This window comes from Gavia stellata, chromosome 4, assembly GCF_030936135.1.
Source record: "Gavia stellata isolate bGavSte3 chromosome 4, bGavSte3.hap2, whole genome shotgun sequence".
Taxonomy (NCBI): Eukaryota; Metazoa; Chordata; class Aves; order Gaviiformes; family Gaviidae; genus Gavia; species Gavia stellata.
Window position 1 is genome coordinate 54522440 of NC_082597.1, and position 20219 is coordinate 54542658.

A 20219-nucleotide genomic window follows, 5' to 3' on the forward strand; every position below is an offset into this window, starting at 1 on the left:
TCCTTCTTTGAAGCCCAAAGTCTGGCCCATGATGGGGGTAGGCAGCCCCCACCTCTCATCCTGGGTAGCAACTGGATGAGCTCAGGGGGCTATAACGTGGCCTTCTCATGTTTAATGCTTAATATGGCAGCTGTTCACCGGAGCCAATGGAAGAGCTGCATGTTCCAGTGGCTGCCCCGCTGGCCAAGCACAAGGGAACATCAGCCTCTCTGGGACCCAGCACTTGGAGAAGTGCAGTGGCTCCTTCTGCATGGAAGGATATTCTTACCCAGCTGGGGCACCTGGTCACACCGGTGCAGAGTAGCTGAGATGTCCAGCACTGTGAGTGAGGATGCACTGGCAGCAGTGTTGGTGAGGTTCTCCCAGGCTGGTGCCTGCACAGCAGGTAGGGGCTCTCTCCCTGCCAGGTGGTTATCTCAGGAGCTGAAGGCTTCGCCCTGGGCCAGCTGCTCCCTTCCCACCAACCCAGAAGTGGCTGTGGGCCCCCACAGCAGCTGACGTGTCTCTTGCCAAGGAGAGGACCAGAGCAGGGTGGCATGGCAAGGAGAAGGCAAGCTGGCACCATGGGCACCTCCATCTTCCTGTGCCTCTTTGTTATCCTGCTCAGCGGGGGCTCCCCAGCAGGATGTGCTGGAGACAGCGGCTCTGCATCCCACGGTAAGTGGGCTTTTCTCCCAGCTCTGGGAAAGGCTGGGTCTGCCGTGGGGAGTCCTCCTTACCCAGGGTGTGCTGCACAAGTGTTGTGTTGAGCTTGCAGGAGAGGTGTGTGAGTGAGCTTGTAAGGGGTGGGATATTTGTGTGCATGTTGGGGGAGCCTCTTTGAGGTGCTTTTTGTGTACCCTCTGTCCAACCCTGACCTCTCCTCTCCAGGCACGGCTGGCACTGCAGGGAAACCTGTCCTGCTGAACAACATCACAGCTGCCGAAGCCTTTATCAGTGGTGTGGAAGTGGTGGTCGTTGGATTCTTCCAGGTGTGTTCATAGCACCTCCTCTCCATCAGCCATGAACCCTATCCTGCCTTGATGGGAACATGGGGCTGGATGTGATATAAACACCTTTCAAAGGCAGCTCCTGTCCTGATAGGTGCTGGGACTGTGACAGGCCACAAGGAGAACACTGGGAATTCGGTCTGTCTGTGGAAAGGGAGATGGAGCAAGGGAGGAAGATGAAGGAGGTTGTAGGAACCTTGTAGTGGGAGAAAGGCAAGTGCTGCAGGGGAAGCAAAATGGGAATGTGGGTGGCAGAGAAACAGTGTTGGCAAGGGGTGAGTGGGAACATCAATTGTTTGCTTTAATCAGCAAAGACAGAGCAAGGCACTGCCTGTGTGATGGGGACAAGGAAGCCGGGTCTCAGGGAGCCGCGCTAGTGCGGATCCTCTGAAGTCCGACAGAATTTGGGTTCAAGCTGCAGCCTCCTCCCAGGGAGGGTGTAGGCATGGTCTCTCTGTCTCACTGCTTCGTTTCCCAGAATTGATACCCTTGGGATCTCCGCTCCCTGTGTCTAAATTCAACTGAAATCAGCCAAAGGTATTAGAGTGACTGATGGGTATGTGCCTTTTGTCCTCAAAACAGCATGAATATTTTTCCTTAGGAAACAAGACAAAAATATTTATTGAGTTAGAGCACCATAAAACAGAGGCCCCTTTGACAGGATCCTCATTACTTTTAAGGTCCCCAAGTTGTACCTTTTTCCGTCTTTCCCTCGAGCTCTGCCCTGGGCTTCTGCTGCCCACGCACTGCCTCATGGCTTCTGTCAGAAAAGACTTCATCCTTTCAAAAACAACTCCTTTCCACAAGCTTCTTCCTTCTCTTGCCTGGTGCCTGGGGCAGGAGCGCAGCCTAGGGAAGGTGTCGTGCCCTTGGTATAGGACAGTGGCATCTCGCAGCCAGCACAGAGCGAGGACCGATATTGCTGCCTATGCAGCGCGGGCAGCAATAAGTGTGCGAGTGCTGGAGGCTTATGCCCCAGGGGCCTGGCTAAGCACTGATCACAGAGCACCAGCCACCTCGAGTTCAGTGCCTGCATGCATTCAGACCTCCTCAGGGGTTGCTCTTGCAGTGCTACAGTCCTGCAAACCAGCGAGGCAACCTGCACACAGAGAATGCAAGTGCTCAGATGCCTCCTTCCCCCAGGGTAGCTGGCTGGGCTTGAAGCAGGGCTGTACCCGGGGCGCAGAGCCTCGTGCTGAGCTGCAGCAAGGGACCGTGTCTTCTTGCTGGGCGAAGCAACGTGGGAGCATAGCTGCTGCTGTCTTGTGCTACGGTGGCCTCCCTCCTGCTGCAGGATTTCATTCACCAGAGTCAACAGGAGGCTGCTCCCATGCAGCACGCGGGGTTCCGGGGCAGGGAGGGATGGCTGTGCTGTCCTGCGGCACTGGGACAGCCCCAGCTGCCAGGATCGCGGGGCAGCAGCCAAGATGTGTCGGGCATTCAGTGCCTGAAGCACGACAGGGCTGCATTTAAACAGTAGATAAAGATGTATGTGTGCCATGAGAGCTTGTCTTGGCCCTCTGCCTGAGAGTATATTCATCCAAATAATGCCCATGTTCTCTGTTCGCCATAAATTATTTCTCTGCTGCAGCCTTTCAATTCACTGCAGAATGCGGCTCGGCAGGCTCCCTGTATAATGAGCACGGCCTCCCTGGCTGGGAACAGCATGCCATGATGGAAAAATAGCACACTGCTCCAGAAACCCCATGTGTCTGTGAGAAAGGGCCATGCTTGGCTTGATTAAAACCCAGCTTTCCCAGGAACGCTCCAAAACTCAGTGAGGTTATTCCCACCCCAAGCTTTAGCCCTCTCACCAGAGCCATGTCGATGTGCTGGCATTTCCAAAACAGGTCACAAGAGTTGTTTTTCTTTTCAACGAAGAAAGAATTTTGTTTTACGTTCTCTCTGGGCTTGCAAACAGCTGAGCTGATGGTTCAAACTCAAAAGAAAAACAAACCAATTTCCAAGCAGAGACTGTGTCTCGAGAATTTAAATCCAGTAAGTACCAAAAATATATCACTCAAAAGAAAAGTTGGGAATGGGAATAGCAAGGGAGGCTTTAATACAGGCTAAGGCTGTAGCTCTCTGCAAGAAAATAGACCTCAAATTACTGAGAAATGGCACATTTCTATCCTTCAATGTATCTGCATTAGCTACTTTTTCAAGGATATGTCTAAGACACTTTTTTAAAAGGAACCAGGATACTGCTAATGCAAGGTGTTCAAAAACTGTAAACCCCTGACTCTAGAATCAAAGTTATCTTAAAAATTGTATTTTTCTATATTTATTTTATACACACAGATATATGTGTATGTGTGTGTATATATATGTGTGTGTGTCTATATGTCTATATATAAAAGCGTGCTACATCCAGATTCTGGGTTTCTCCCCTCCCTTTTGAGAGCTCTAGGGCTTTGCATCATCACGGCGTTACCTGTGAGTGTGGGGGTAAGAAGTGAGGTTTCGGAGATTCCCACACTGCCATAGCTACCTGCTAGCTGTGGCTTCGACACCGACAGCGCGCTCGGCATCGCCGCCTGGTGACTTCCCCGGTTGTGGGAGGAGAGGGGGTTGGCGGGGCCAGGCGGGGATCTCTGCAGCATCCCGACCACGCCGGCAAGGTGACAACGGGAGAGAAAGACGCTTTCCCCGGCGCCCCCCGGCACCCCGCGGCCTCCCCCGCCCTTTGGCTGCCCCCACCTCCGGCCCTCTGCCCCCTCCCCGGCGGGGCTGCGGGGCGGGGGGCCGCCGCAGGGGCGGGCGGCTCTGCCGGGCGGGCGGTAGGTGTCGCCCTCGCGCCACCTCCGGCCGGGCGGTGGCGGGGTGGGCGCTCGCCGGGGGAGGCTCCGCTCCTCTTCCCCCGTCACCCCCCTCCCTCTCCCTCTCCCTCTCTCTCCGCAGGAACCGGAGAGCCCTGAAGCGTCCCAGTTTCGTCTGGCGGCCGGCCGGATCCCAGAGGTGCCCTTCGGCCTCAGCACCAGCCCCGCGGTCCTGTCCCACTACGGCGTCGCGGTGAACACGGTCACGCTCTTCCGCAGAGTGCGTGGGCCCGCGGGGGGGGCGCGGGGGGGGGGGGAGGCGCCACCCACGGCGCCGCCGCTGCCGTGGCCGGGGGACTCGGGGAGCTACGCGGGGCGAGCCGCGGCTGCCCCCGAGCACCTTCCTCCCGGGGAAACACGCTGCCATGCAAAAAGCTGTAGCTACAAAATTAACCTTCTGGTTTAGGAGTTCCCCTGCCCGCTGGTTTTGGTGAGAGAGGCTCTCGGACAAGCGCTTAAAAACTTTCCATAGTCACGCTACAGAAGCAATGAAATCTCTGGTAGTAGTGATAAAGAAAATTAAAGCTGCTCACCTCTCCTTAGGTGAGGAGGCCAAAAAAAGGCTTGTCGTTGACAGTCACTCTGCCTGCCCACCTAAAAGCACATCTGTAGAGCTTCCTGCCCCACAGAGGTCTTTTGCTTTTCACTTGCAGAGTGCCCATCACTGAGACATGCAACATTTATTACACCTGATGAGATTCTCCATTTTAAGATCTCCTGTGTATCTGGTCCAGTACCCAGTTCTTTGCAAAGAACAATGTCTGTGTTTCTAAGTGACCTGCCTGGAGTTCAGTGTTACTTGAATGGGGTTTCCGTGGTTTTGGAAAGGCTCCTGAGACACATGAAAAGCATCTAGAGGCCGTGTTACAATGGATCAACACAGCAGGCTTGATATCAAATCTTGCCAAGTGTCACTTCAGCAGGCAAAGCTGTCTCCCTGGGTGCACAACTTTTCCGTCGTGACTAAAACCAGATCCAGACTGGATCTCTGCAGTTTCAGATGCTCTGCCAACAAAGAAATCCCAAACACTCTCATCAGTTTCCTAGACTATGGTTTGCAGAGTTATTTTCTAAATAACATTTGGTCATGGACCCATTAAAAATGTTACTTTGCAGTTTCTTAGGGATGGATGCTGTGGAAGTTCAAATCTTTGTTGACTCCAGCTGTAAGTGCTGGTGCCCCACTGAATTTGAAGTTATGCTTGCTGAAATTAAAGAGACGATATTGGGAAGGGCCGTGTACTTGCTTCAAGACTACCAGCAAAAGCTAAGAACAAGTATTCTACCGGTTATATCAATTTCCTCATGTTGCCTCTTCATGCACAAGTATGGCACTTGAAAACTGGAGAGAGAGATGTATCTGAGGAGGAGAGGGGCCCTAGCTAGCACAAGATGTCCTAAAAGCCTGTCAAGTGCTGTGTCACCAGAGCTCTAAGTGCATGGGGTGGGGGGCAGGGAATGGGGACACACTATGCATACTAGGGAAACTAAATGTGGCAGCTTGTCCAAGTTCTAGATCCAGGTTGACAAAGACTGGACAAAGCCAGTTTGTTCCCCTTTCTTTCTCATCATTTCCTGCACCATGTTTACCACTGGCATTATCCAAATAATTCAAAGAGAATGATCTAAGAGTGAGCAATAGGTAGGCAGGTCCTTTTATTTAACCTGGTATTTGACATGTGCAGATGTTGCAATGTGAAGCAACACCCATCTCCGTTTTGGTTCTTAGTCATGGTGGTTTTCTTCCAAAAATATTGAAAAGATCCTTTGTTTTTGCACTGTGGCAGATAGTGAGGATGACTGCATTGGGAGGGTGTTTGATAAACGAAAGTGTCTGGATTGTTGGAATTTGGATTATATTGAATATTCTTTGTTCACAGTCCAGTTTTTGCAGCTGAACTCTTGTTTAATAGGAAAAAAAAACAGCCAAGAAACTAGTACACTAGTCAGGTTTAAATGTGGCTGACAATTCACTTGTCTGTTAGTTTTTCTTAAATTTTTTCTTAAATTTCATTTTATTCTTAAAGTTATTCAGACGCATTATTTTTCCTTTTATTCAGTTCTGAATACTGTGTAGGAGTAAGGGGTCAGAGATAAAAACAAAAAGAAAAAAGAACTGAGACAGGAACTTGGAATCAAATACTCATTTGAAGAATACAAAGATGCGTGACCAGCATAGCAGTGAATCAGAGGCATAAACTCATTTTTTCTTTGCTTTTGCAGAGTATGAAACACTTATAATGCTTAAAAGTTTAAACAATAATTACAGTAGTGGGAGGGGCTGCTGTCAACTGATGAGACTTCTTTGCATACAGTGGAGGGAAACTGATTTATTCTAGTGCGGAATATGGCCTGATAGACTTAAAAATAACATAATTAACAGATGCTAACAAGCTAATTATATGGAGTGATAAAGACATTTTGACTAGAGCTTCAACTATTAGATACAGGCTATTTTCCAGCTGTATTTTCTTAAAATCATAAATGTTGCGTGCAGATTTAAGATGTTGTTATCCCAAAATCTAAATCAGGTATTTCCAGAAGCCCATGAAAATCAAAAGAAGACTTTCTGTGGAGTCCGGGGTGCTTTAGATTGTTTCCCAAGACCTGTCTGATCTCACCTGCCCAGGTGGTACACTGGCCTGATCTCATTTACTTGAGTAGAGCTGCTCTTTCATTTTATGCAGGAGGAAAGTCTGTGAGAGGAATCAGGCCACACAGTCTGAAAAGCACCAGTTGGGTTGCCAGGCTGTGGCCCCCTACCAGATCAAAGACCTTGCCGATGACCACAGAACAGCAAAAAGAGCTTTAGATGTCTGCACACCACTGGAAAAACTAACACAAGCACTTTCAGAGGTCGTACAGACGCAGAGAATAAAATCTGGGGTGTGCACGTGGACCTTCCCTCAGCCCCAAGAACCTCATTCATGTGTATCAAAGGCCTTCAAATCCCAAACTTTGATCCTATTGCATGTCACAGCCCAGCATTCCCATGGCTTAACTCAGTCACGTCCTGCAGTGGTACTGCACAGCAACTCTGCCCCTTTGTGTGGTTTAGCTATCATTTAATGGTTGCCTGTTTTTTTCCTGTTTATCAGGTCACGAAAACCTCAATAAAATGACGTCCTTTGGGTGGGGGGTTGGAGTGTGGGAGATGTGTGGCAGGATGGATTCTCCTCTAAAGCTAAAACGTGCTGGGCTTGATTTTTTTTCTTTTTTTTCTGCTGTACTGGAAAAAAAATCCTCTTTTTATTGGAGAGATTTCCTGCTTACACAATGTTTCCAGGAAATCCATACAGGCCCATGCCAATGTTTATTACTTGTAAAAGAAATAGAATACGCAGATGAAGATTTTAAAAAGGTATGTAAAGCCAAAATCTATGCAAGGAGTTAGGCTATGTAACGATCTCTCCCCACAACACCTAGAATAGTTTATCGGCTAATCCTCCCTGTCTCCAGTGCATCGGGAGTGGATACTGTAGGGATTTCTGGAGTCCGCAGTGATTTCTGTTATGCCATGAGTTTGCCTTGTCCTTTGGAGACTGAAGGAGGGTGGACGATCCTTATCTTGAAGTGCAGGCTGGTGTCTGTAGGTTCTGGACCTCCAGAAGTGGGGATTATGTTGTGGGAGATGGTTTAGTGGGCATGGTGGTGTTAGTTGATGGTTGGACTCGATGATCTTACAGGTCTTTTCCAATCTTAGTGATTCTGTGATTCTGTTATGTGTGTGTGGGGGGAGAGGATGGTGGTGTCCCAGGGGGTGGGTGTCTCTGTGGGTGAGTGCCATCAGTGCGGCTGGAGGGGGTGCTGATAGGAGAAGACAGCTGTGACTGTAGGTGTCTTTGCATGTCTTCAGGCAGACAATGACCAGAGGGATCTGGATATGAACAGCAAAGATGTTGATGCTGAGAAGATGACTCGTTTCATACGGATGAACGAGCTCCGCCTGGTGACAGAATACAACCCTGTGGTAATTACCAGCTCCCTGCAGCCCTCACCCTGGCACTTGGCCTCCTCCTCATGGGTGTGCTCTGGCCCAAGAGTTTGCACACCCAGATGTGTGCGAGGGTTGCGGCAACGGTGTGGATGGGATTGGGGAAGACACGCAGGTCTTCAGCGCTACTCCATACTGGGACTGGAAGCAGACCCTGTGCTGGGGCGTGCAAGTGGGGTGGGGAGAGGAAGAGAGGCATGGCAGTTCCTTTAGTTTTCCAGTAAATTTGGGGTGTTGGTGAGCAGAGAGCTCCATTTCTTACCACTTCTGCTGGCAGTGCTACTTCCTCCCATGGGCATTTGCATGTGCATTTGCCATGCCTGCAGACCCTGCTCAGCCAGGATTCCCTCTGTTTGGCTGAGAAGCCTTGAGGAACATGGAAACTTGAGTGACCTACTCCCAGAAGGCAGGTTTTTCTTCATCACCCAACACATAGGGCTTGACATAAGCCCAGCCATTTGAAGGCATATTCAAGAGCTGCTTGGAAACTTCCCAAGCAAAATTTTTCCCATCCCCTCCATCCCTTACCCCAAAATTCATCTGTTCAACAAAAAAAAAATCAGACATAGGATGCTTCCATGTTGGCAGTCTTCATTAGTTCACCCATCTGACTGGCAGCGGCAGGGTCCCAGTGCTTTGTCCTGCTATAGAGGGTGACCAAGGTTTTAGGCTCCTCTGAAATCTCAGCAGTTCACTGGGCTCATTGCTGTGGAGTCAATAGGTCTTAGAAGCCCCGATGGCCGCAAGGCTGAGATTTTATCTTTGCTGATGGGGTCTTTTGTGGACTTCTGGATAGCTACAGCAGTGCTGAGGAGGCCCAATTTAATCAAAGGAGAACAGCCCAACCTCTTTCAAAGTGATACCTTTTCTAGCCAATGCCAAGGATCAGCTAAAAGGGCTGACACAGTTCAGGTGCAGCCCACCAGTAGAGAGAGCATTTTGTTTTGGAAATGCAACATCTCGTTTTCAGGATTAAATACTGTAGAAGTTCTGTTTTTTTCTTAAAAAAAAAAAAAAAAAGTTGATTTGTTTTTTCATCTTGATAAGGGATGTGAAAAATGCATTTCAAAATCACAGAGTATTTCTGGAGACAGAAAAGTTATATCCTGCCCCACTGTCCTCACAGCCCTTTGAGAACACCCAAGTCACGTCAGCGGGGATGTTCTTGTTACGTTTATAATCGCCCAGGCCTTCTGAACCCTTGGAGCCTCCACTGCATCTTTTGGAAATTCATTGGATCATGGTTCTTTCTTCATGTATTTCTGCTGATGCTTTGGGCTCCCACTCCATGGCGTCCTGCTCAGCACCCAGGCTGTCTCTCTGAACGAGAAGTCCTGAGCTGTTCAGCTGGTCCTCTCCACCCTGACTGGCAGTACACATGTTGTTCCAGTTTTTCTTCCAGACACTCTGGAGTCCTATCAAGGTGCAGCAATTAACAGTGCCTCTTGCAGTCTCCCATCCAAAGGCCTCCCAGCTCTGATAACGTAGCTTGTTTTTTCGTAAATATTTATTCCCAGTGCATATGCTGTTTACATCTAAGAATGCTGCCGGTCAGCAGAGGCTGGGGTCACGTGGATCACACTGAATGCTGCCAAGAGTTTCTGTCCCCATCCTGGGGCCCTTACTGTTTTTCCCACATACTTTAGGCATTTTTAGGCAATACTTACCCTGTGTGCTTTCCAGGAGAGTCAGATGTGACCCGGGCATGTTGATGAGCTCTGCTCATCACTCTTGCACAAGGTTGCGTGGACAGGCACACCTTTGTGTGGAGCTGCTGGAGGAACTGTGGCTCCAGCCCTGCCCCCTCTCAACCCAGCCCTGCAGCGGCCCTTGGTGCTAGCGGGCCTCACCCTCACCTTCAGCCCTGTCCTCTTCCATGAGGTCTTCTAACGCTCTACAGCCTTGGTCTGCACCCCCTCTACTCTCCCGTGCCCCATCTGCACACCACCAGAGAAGTGAAGGGATACAAAACATCTGATAATTTATATTAGGCTAACGGCAGAGTCCTGGCTGCCAAAAACTAGATGCTTTGGGGTGCACAGCCTTGCCGGCATGCACTCCCTGACCCCTTCCTTATTACTCCTGGAGTGTGTGGAAACTTTCTTCTCCCTCTGGCAGGGAGCTGCCCAGTCTGCACCTCCGTGGTTTCAGTGGCATGGGGGAGGCAGCAGGTCTGGCCGGGCTGCTGTTTAGTTTGAGGGAGAGGCTGCAGGGCTGTGGGAAGTGGGCAGGAGGAGAAGTGAGATGACGAGTGAGTGAGTGAGTGAGTGAGTGCTTGGAGATAGTGCGGTGGCTTCTTGGGCAGTGCCAGGCCCGTCTCCTCACAGAGGGCCAGTGTGTGCTGCCCGCTTGGCCCTTGCCCAGGGGACGAGGACAGCTGGCTCCAGGTCTTCTCCTACTGCGGGACTGCAGAGGCAATTTTAACCCTCAGCACTCGGAATGCCCAGGCCCTGGGGTTGCTGAAACTCTGGGCTCATCCCCATCCTACACATAGCTTAACGCTAAAGAAAGGAAATAAGGGGAGACACCAACCCTGACAATACAAATCCCTCCCACTTTCTTGCTCCCATTTTGGCTGGGTGCTGGACCTCAGTGATTCAGTGTTTGTTGGCTTTCCCTCTCCATTTCCTTGCCCCTCTAGACTTCAGCTTGCTGTATCCAGACAGTCCCCCTGCCTAGTCACCAACTATCCTGAGGCCAGTGATGAACCCTTGTGGTCTTCAGACTCTCATCTCGGGAATAAGCAAAGCCAGGAGCTTAAGTGCTTCCACAAAGAACCCAGATTGGACACCTCCTGCTTTAAAGAAAGCTGTCCTGCTTGTGAGGCTGATTTTCAAAGAAATCTCAGCTGAGATACAAGGACTGATGTCCCTCTGGAACTGCATCCAGTGTGGATTGAATGTTCCTAATCTCCTTGTCTGTGTGTGTTTCTCTGTCTGTGGTGGCTGTTTTTGGCAGACAGCAATAGGTGTGATGCAGAGTTCGCTCCAGCTTCACCTCCTTCTGATCACAGATAAGATGTCCCCAAAGTACCCCGAACGAATGCGCAGATATCGGGCGGCAGCGGAGCTCTTCAAGGGGAAGGTAAGTCCAAAGAGACGGGAAGGAGAGTCATTAGCGAGAAAAAAGGGAAAACAATGATTTCTTCCGTGGATGGGGAGGGCATAATCTCCTTCTCTGTGCATTAGGGGAGCAAAGGCCAAGTGGCAGGAAAAGAGGATTAGCTGGATAATTAAGTGGAGGGGTTGGATCTGTTCACCTTTTGCCAGTTTGCCTCCTTGTGGGGAAAATATCCTCTGTATGCTGCTCCTCAGTGGGACATTATGTACTTCCTTGCTTCTGGTCCAGTTTTGTTGCCTTGTACAGGGAGATGACAAACAGCTGCTGCACTTCAGTCTGGCAATGGTTGCATTACACTGGTGTGAGAGGTGATTTATATATACAGCCTGCAAGATGCCAAGGAGCATTATATAAGTGACCAGACAGAAATTAATGTTGCGGTGCTTCTTAACCCTTAGACTTCTGGTTGGATCCTGGGGAAATAGCTATTTTAAATGAGTTGCAAATGAGTTTGTCAGATTTCTCACACTAAGGTGATAGGATAGATGGGGTCTTTCAGAGAAGTTTCGCCTGGTTCCCACCCCTCTGTGGGCAGAGCTCCCCAGACAGTAAATCTTCTCATGGCTGATTCTCTGCCAGCAGCTTGATTACAGTGGAATTTCTGTCCAGGGAACAAAGGAAGGAACTGGCAAGCAAAGGAGGATTGGGAGCAACACGAAGGCATTTGAGGCAAGGGAGAAGAGCAGATGGGAGGGGGCAGAGGATCACAGCAGCGGAGAAGGCTAAGCTGAGAGGCAGTGGAAGAGATCTTCCTGGGAGAAGAGTGGAGCTGGAAAGAGTTGGGGTTTAAGAACAAGAATATCTGCATGCATCTCTTTGTGGCACTGAAGGGTCAGATTAAAATAATCAAGCATATCCTCATCTTCAAATGGAGGGGCCACCTCAGAACTGTGCACCCTCAGAAGTCTTGAGATTCGTTTATGGCAGGACTACTTTGGACCTTGCCATGTGTCCCACCCATTGGCAAGAGACCAGGTAGAAACCAGGCATCAAAGTCAAAAGGTCTCTTCAAAAGTGTGTTGCTTTGATGAATACATAGTGTTAAAAGAAAACTCATTTATCTGAAAAACTCCCACTGTCTCATGTGAGATGTGTGTTATAGTGCCACCATTATCCCTTTCCTTCATAAGCAGCAGAATCTGATACAGGTCTCCTCCCCGGCAGCTAATTCTTCTAACACAGTGCATTGCTGTTTAGCATCACTATCCTTTGCTGATGTGGCTGCAGCCAGTTTTCTCTTCCTGTGACATGTCCAGATCTGAGCAAATGTGAATAATTTTCCTAGAAATACTTCACAAAATATTGTATAAAATGTTGTACTGAAGTCCAGATAATTTATGAACTGCCAGCAAGCCAAATCTAACTCTTTTTTATTCATAAAGGCAACTTTCCCACCAAATCAGAAGTTTGCCAGAGTAAAGTATAGAGATTAAAGATGTGGGGATTTGACTATTTCCACTTTACTGCAGTGGTACTGCAGGACGCATAGATGAAGGGGACTTAAGAGTCTAGTAAGTTGTTTTTCCCAAAGAAAATTTACTCTGAGGAGTAAATTGTGATTTGGACTGCCCTCTTCCAAAGCAGTAAGAGAGAGCTAGGATCCCACTGTTTGCGTCTTACATCTGGATACTAAGGAGTAAGCAGAGCGATATGCCCACTTAGGTTTGTCTCTGTTGCTCTGTCATGTAGAAAGACATGAATTAGTTTGAGTATCAGAAGGAGACACTGCACAATACCATGGAAACTTCCGCTGGCTAATTTTCCTAAGTGGAATTATCTGTTGTCAGGACTACCAAATTAACTCAGGTTTACTTCAAAACAAGTAAAGTATTGAGTAAATTTTGCCTTTTTGCGGCTTGCAGATTGTCTGTGAATAAATGCAAGATTCTTGACTTGAATTTTAGTCAGGATTACCTGTGAATGATTCATAGCCTGTAGGCTGGTGGTGAAAGCTTTGTTTGTGCTGCAGGGTTAGTGCTGTCAGTGGTTCAAGCAAGGAATCTTTGCTGTGCAGTGGAGAGGTGTTCAGGCTCCCTGTGAGTGTGTACCACTGCATCCAGCAGTGCTTTACAATGATTGCAGAGTGCCAGAACAGAGTGGGGAGACTTGGTGTGTGTTGCAACTTCTCTACAAGCCAGTGCAGAACACAAACAGAGCCTCCAGAGAGTTCCCAAGCAGGAGAAGGGGTACTGATCCTTTCACACATCTCTGCTGTGCTCTGAAGGAAAAGGAGTCCTTGTCGTTGTCGTCACCAGCTGGAGGGAGAAGAGAAACTCGTTGCTTGGATTGATGGAGAGATGAAGAGGAACTGCTGCTGCTGAGTGGCTGAACCGAGACTGAAGAAAATCACAGAATCATCTAAGTTGGGAAAGACCCTTAAGATCATTGAGTCCAACCATTAATGGATCATGAGGAAGTGATTCACGTGCCAGTTCCTGCATTATGGTCCCTTCATCTCTGGTTTATGATCTTTTCATTTTTGCCTGAGAGGAAGCTGAGATTTTCAGCTGGAGGATCCATGAAGCTGTATGGTGAAGACTGTTATTTGAAAATAGCCTGAATTGCACCCTGAGCAGCAGTGAGTGTCTGAAGGCAGTCTAGATTCCTCTAGATTTTATCCTGGAACCTGGGAGCTATAAAATGCTGGAGAGGAAAGTGCAAATGTTAGGTGAAGCTAAGCCAGCAAGAGCTGACAAGAATAAGAAGAAATATGGTACTTTTCTAGCAGACTTTGCGAAACAATTGTGGGTGGCTAACAGTGAACAGACAGAGCTCAGAGCGCTGCAGCTGCAGGAGTGAATCCACCAGCCTTCTTGGAAGGATCCCACTGCAATCAAATATGTGCTTATTTGAGAAAGTACTGTCAAGAGTCCAGGCTTTCTACTGGAAAGGAGATGTCAGGGTTTGTGTTGCTGAGCCAAACTAGCATAAGCATCTTCAGTTTTCTTTCCACAGTATTATAGTATAACATGACAATTACAGCTGGTGTACCTCATGGGTGTTTGCAGAAGTTTCAATATGGTGATGTTGGGAATAAAAAAAGCAGCTTTTGCTGCAACTGATATAACTGGTTTACAATGTCAAAATGATTCGGGTAGAGATGTTTGCAAACTCCCTTTTAATTTATATGTAGGCCCATTTAGAAATGGGTTCTGAGAATCTTCTGAGAGTCTTTCAGGAGTTCTTCCATGGAAATGAAAGGATGGTGCCCTTTCTCTTGCAGACAGTAATTCATACACTTTTTATTTTTCTTGTCAGACATCGATGGCTCCAGAACTGAGAGAGATAATATTTAGAGATGCCTCTTTTAGCCATAAAGAGGGGAACCTATAAATATGGATTGTTTATATCACTTACAGATATCTGCAGTAAAGTTGCTTTCATAGCTTGCTTTTTTTTTTAAATCATGACTGATGTTTTCATTTTGCTTTGATGTACTATGTAAGAAATTACTCAAACTTCAGAATTTGATCTTTTTGCTTATACAGTCTCCTCAAAGAATGAACGTTGCAGCTCCATGATTTTCAAAGTCAGACACTGGATATGAGGCTGGATCATCCTTCCTGTTTGTCTTCGTTAGAGGAAAAACTAAGCAACACCAAATTGGTTTCTACCATTGCAGTACTATTTTTGATTAACTTCAATTCCTTGGGCAATAACATCATTCCATATCTTAGTATTTACTAGGAATTCAATGTTCTAAAAACACTGGGCTAGGAATCAAGTTGTAAAGACACCAAGACAGCACCAGTGTACAAAATTTTCTGAAAGAGAGCTTATGGCAGGTGACAGTGCACGTATAATATCATGTGTAGAGGGGAGAATTTGTGTCAGTTCCTCATCCATGCAGGATATCTTTCACTGCCTGTAGCAGCAGACCTCTGAACACAGGCAAGAAGATTGCTACAAAGTGAAACAATTTCATGCAAATTGTTTCAGAATGAAAAAACAGTTATTGTACAGGGTAGTATGAAATAGAAAATAAACTTTCTGTTTGGGATGGAACTACTGGTTCCTAGCAGTGATGTGAGAGTTGGCATCATAAGTGGGATTTCTTTTGGTGAATTATAGCTTTGGTAAGTTGTCTGAGCAAAGGCTTTAGGCTCTTTTCAGCACTGGTAGAGAAGGACAGGAATGTCCTTCCTTCCCTCCTAAAATAGGTGGAATAAAGTGCCTGTCACTGTTTATTGTTGAGGTTACCTAGATAACTGGCCGAGAAAAGACGAAGGTCTAGATGGCAGAAGTTGGGCAGGGCGAATCTTGCCTCATGGTCAGTATATTTTTCCATGGTCACTGCATTCATTCCTTACGCTTAGAGCTGGCTGGGAATCTCTGAACAAAATAAATTCCTTATGAGAAAATGCCAGTTCCACTAGGTGGCATCTGTTGTGGAAATGTCCCCATTGAGAAACCTGCTTGGTTTCCAGCTGCTGAGCAGACAGGGCTTCCAGTGCTTGTGGCCTCAGTACCAACGCACCTTACAGACTGCCTCACAGGTGTGTGACTTTGAGGGCGCACAGGCCTTGGCAGGACCCCTGGAGCACATCCAGCACAGGATGCATGGCCTGTCTTTTTGCTGAAGGAGGGTTCATCCCACGTCACAGCACCTACCAGGAATGTATAATTCTAAAATGGATGTGATAGGCATTAATGTGTCTTCTTTTGAGAGACTGTGGACAAATGCAATTGCCATCTTTCCTGTATTTTTGGAATATAAGACGGGAAGGAAACTTTTGCTCACATTTGTGAGCCAAATGTGAGTCATTAGAGAGATCCAAGTCAGGAACTGTGAATGATGATATCTCAGCCTTTCTAGCTGAGGGGCCAATTGTTTATGCATTTTCATTTTCTTTTGTAAGGCAGAAGGTGTTTGGCACTCTAAACCCCAACCTTTTTATTCTTTTATTCTTACTCTATTCTTTGTATTCATGGATAAAACATGTACAGGTTTTTAGTTTTAGGACTTTTAACAAAGTTTGGAATCTTGATAAAGTGAAGAATGTTGACTAACATTTATTTATATTACCATTTTAAAACGCTATTTGTCTGTTTTAAAGGTGGAGGAGATTTTGTATAAAAAGTGATAACATTTAACAGCCTAGGTATTCTAAATGCTTTTTTTGATTAACTTCTTGTTTAACATTTGATTTAAAAAATGTTGTTGTCTAGTGAATCTTTCATAGAGAAAACCACAAGCTGGTGAATGAACTGGTGAAAATGGGATACCATTTCCTACACCAACACTCTGAAAGTGCTTCCCTCCAACACTGGCCTCTGCTTCCAGCTTGCTAGTTGGAAAGAGAGCCCTAAAACATTAGTATTGCTGCTCCAGCTGAAAGCCTCTGTGATCAGGTCCTTAGACCTGTGACCCTTAGATTTGTGACCCTTCTCTAGCTTGGTGCTCTATCCTGCAGAATAATGAATATAGCACTCTGGGAGAAGTTCCCCACAACCTGTCTGCTCACTAGCTTGTTGCCCTTGGGGCATGGTTGACATTTGGAAGAGAAATTGCAAGTGGTAAATATCACATATCCACTGAAAGTGTAGTTCCTGTTTCTCTATCACAGTCATTAACTGCAGTTAAACCTTACACCAGCCTAACTATCCCTCCTTCCCATAGGCTGTTTCCTAGGAAAGTTTCCAGATATTTTTGGTTTCTTATAGAACATAAATTTAATAAAGAATTTGCGATTTACCAAGTTTATTTTTAGAGAAGAAAAAAGTTTTGAACTAACTCGAGTGTTCTTAGTTGAAAAGAAAGAAAAACATGAGTCACAGCCTGAGAACTGGGCACATCATCTTCACATTCCATTACTTTTCTTTTTTAAAATTCTTTTTTCTTGTATAAGTTAAATCATACCCATGTCTATAGGTACATTGAATATTCTAGGCGCAGTACACTGCATAGGACAAAGAGAAAATAAAATAACGCATGTCAGCTGGATGTTTGTTTCATTCACTTGGATGTCACCTGCCAAGGGAGTCTATTTAATCAGGTCACTGATTAAATTGTTCAACTACTGTATTTATTTTCTTTTATAAAATTTATACACCATGTTTGTATGTAGTATTAACAGATAATTTAACAAATATTTTTGAGATAGCTGTATATTTTATTGATAATCTTTCAGATTCCAAAATTTTAAATTTGTACCAATTCCTACTGCACCTGTAAGATCTCAGTTGAAATTTACTCTTTGTAGGTCATTCTCATCCTGGCTAATTCATTGTTGGGCTTCTCTCCCCAGGCCTGAACAACCCTCTGCTGAGCTGGGCTGTATGGACATTGCTGTCTTGCCAACAACTCCTGTTCCGCAAATGATTGCATCTTCATTTCTATTCACTGCAGCTCACTTAATTATGTCCTTTGTGTTTGGTAGTCTGATGTTCTTATCCTTGCAGGCTTCTGCTGCCCTGTACTTCACTTCCACATTCTTGCAATCGAGTTTGATTCTCCACACATCAAAACACCTTTTTACTCTGCCGCTCTGGGTCTTGCATGGATGTGAGCATCTTATCCAAATAACATATAAGTAGATGAGTCAGCTTCTTTTACATGTGCCATTAAGATAAAACACATCTTGTTTCCTCATCTATTAAGAGAATGGAAGTGGAGACTGGCTTCCTGCCATCTGTACATATATTTTTAAAGAAGGTGAAAGAAGATATTTTGTTTGGTGGTGTAAGCCTGGGCTTGATAAAATACAGAAAAATGCACTGTTAGATAGTAGCAGAGGACAGTGCTGTCCTAACAGTGTGGTAGGTTTTCTCTAACTCTTTATAAAAATATCACTGTTAATATGATCACTGTCTGGGGCTCTGTTCTCTCCCTCAGACTCTGTTTTGCTTACATTCCTTCTCCTATTTCCATCACAGATTCTCTTTATCCTGGTAGACAGCAATTTGAAGAGCAATGAACGAATAGTGTCATTCTTCAAACTGAAGAAGTCCCAGCTGCCAGCTTTGGCTATATTCTACGCACCAAATGAGGAGCAAGATGTGTTGACTCTCGTGGAAGTCTCTGTTGAGCGTGTACAGGACTTCTGTAATCGTTTCTTACAAAGAATGCAAAAGGTAAAGGGGGACTCCTGTACTGTCTACAGGAAGCTGGGATCTTGTAGGACTATGCTGTTGCTCACAAGGCTCTTGAAGATTACTTCAGTTCCTTGAACTCCTCCCCACTCCTGCCACCTCCTCTTTCATTTTCATTTGCACCTGAATATCAGAAAAGCATTAGATCTAGAGCAGAGCAGAGATGGATGCCATTGCAGAGCCTCTTTCTTCATTGACCTCTACCTCTAGTCTACAGCAAGAAGACTTTACTGACCTCTGCAACTGCATGAAGGTCTCAGTGAAGCATCTATTTTCTGGGAGCAGCAGCTGGGGAGACAGTGTGAAGGGTGCTTTTGGACACTAAGAATGGGGATGGTGACTGGCAGCCCATAGGAGAGGATCAGAGAGACAGTGGCACGGATAGGAAGGAAATCTATCAAGAAGACCACAGAACAGAGTATACAGACAAGGGCTCAGGACTCCACCAGAGGCCTCTGCTGGGAGAGAGACAATTTAATCTCCAGGTTCATTCAGTGTTAACAGTAATCTCTTTGCCACAGCTCATCTTTCTATAGCACAGGAACTTTGTGTGTCAGGACCCTATGTTGTGCAATTGAAATAGGATTGACATAGACAACAGAGGAAGGCATTTAAGTTGGTTTGTTTCCTTTTATCACTATGCTGAGAAACCGAGCAACATCAAAACTGATTTCCTGCCTCTAATGTGTTTTAGAAAGAAGATGAACCTGAAGAGAAGGGTCTCAATGAAGAACTCTGACTCTTTCTCAGCCAACAGTATGACTGTGCCCAGAGTCATCTGTTTCTGGGTTATGAAGAGTTCACTGAACCCCACAACTTGTGAATTCCTGGAATAGTAGGATTAAGGGACCAAATCAATCATGGATTCCCATCTCCAGGCCATGTACATAAATGCTGTCTGTCCTCTCCAGGAATCTCTTCTCCCTTCTCATTTGCTGGCTCCAGCTCTCTTTTTCTCAGTACTCAAGGAGTTGCCCTACACTGTGTCCTTCCATGTCATCTCTGTTGGAGCAAAGGGTGATATAGCAAAATGGCAATATCAGAGATAAAGGTTGTAGTTCCCAGAGAGATCTGTTTCCCTCTTCCTCTTTGCTTTTGATGCCATGCTGGGATCCACTGTCAGCCTCTCCTGACACTAGGAACAGATTGGTTGCTTGACATCACATGAACTTTTCCATTTATTTTACTAAATAAAGCAGAAAGTGAACAGCTTGAATTTTTTTGCAAATATGTGATTTCCCACTCCCCATGCCTTTCACTTAGGGACAAAGCCTTTGTATTTCTGAGTAAGCGCAAAAATCTCCTTTCTCTGAATTTAACCAGGCTTGCAATGCCTAACCAGTCAGATTGGTTGCTAAGAATCATTCCCTATGGAATTGGACCCATCATCAACAGATATTTCCATGAGGATGAGAGATTTTTGTTAAGGTCTGGGATAAGAACAGCACTGGGTACAGCAGATCTGAGCTGGTGCAGCATAAATGAATGAGCCTAAGATGCAGATTGAGGCTAAGAGGAATGGGAGCTGCGGCAGGAGGGCAGTAGAAAGTTGCATTGGAAGATACAGGGTATCTCCACACTGCATGAGAGGGAAAGGCTGTGTATTGACCTCAGACCTGTGTATTGACCTCAGACATCCCTCAGAGGTCCCAGTGTGGGTGTGCAGGGTATGGGGACTTTGCAGGCGAGGTGTATGAGCCATCTATGGTCTGCTGTACTAGATGCATGTGGTAGGCATGCCTCATGCTTGGCTCAGAATCCTTTGGCATGGAGTGGGGATGCTCTTGTCAAAGAGTGACTGCATTGTCTCTCAGGGCTTGAGATACTTGGCTTGGGACAGGGAGCCTAAGAGGCGCAGCACTGAGAAACCTCAGCCCTTTCTCAGAGATTAGCCCAAGGTGAAGAACTGGGAATAGAAGAAGTTGATCTTGCCGGTGAGGAAAACACAGCTCCCCACCACAGAGGGAGAAGTCAGAAGCTGGAAGGGATGCAATGTAACTACCAGCCACCATGATGAGGGCCACAGCAGGGAGGCTCTCGGTACAATAGAGAGGCAAGTGCCAGCCTGCATTAGCTCTTGCCTCTTCCATGTGGATCAAGCTGATGTCTTTCATCTCCCTAAGGCTGTGTGTCCCATGCAGCTGGACTTAACTCCTTTAGTGCTCTACTTTCCCTTCTCCTCTGCTTAGCTAAAGCAAGCCCAAT

General features: G+C 46.6%; 1 protein-coding gene across 1 annotated transcript; it reads left to right on the plus strand.

The window, feature by feature from the left end:
* The first annotated feature begins 536 nt into the window (after positions 1-536).
* Positions 537-18753, plus strand: ERP27 (endoplasmic reticulum protein 27). Its single transcript, XM_059816692.1, has 7 exons — positions 537-657; positions 871-971; positions 3891-4028; positions 7665-7778; positions 10761-10886; positions 17799-17996; positions 18709-18753. Exons 1-7 carry the CDS (start codon positions 537-539, stop codon positions 18751-18753), a joined length of 843 nt encoding a protein of 280 aa, XP_059672675.1.
* Positions 18754-20219: the final 1466 nt, after the last annotated feature.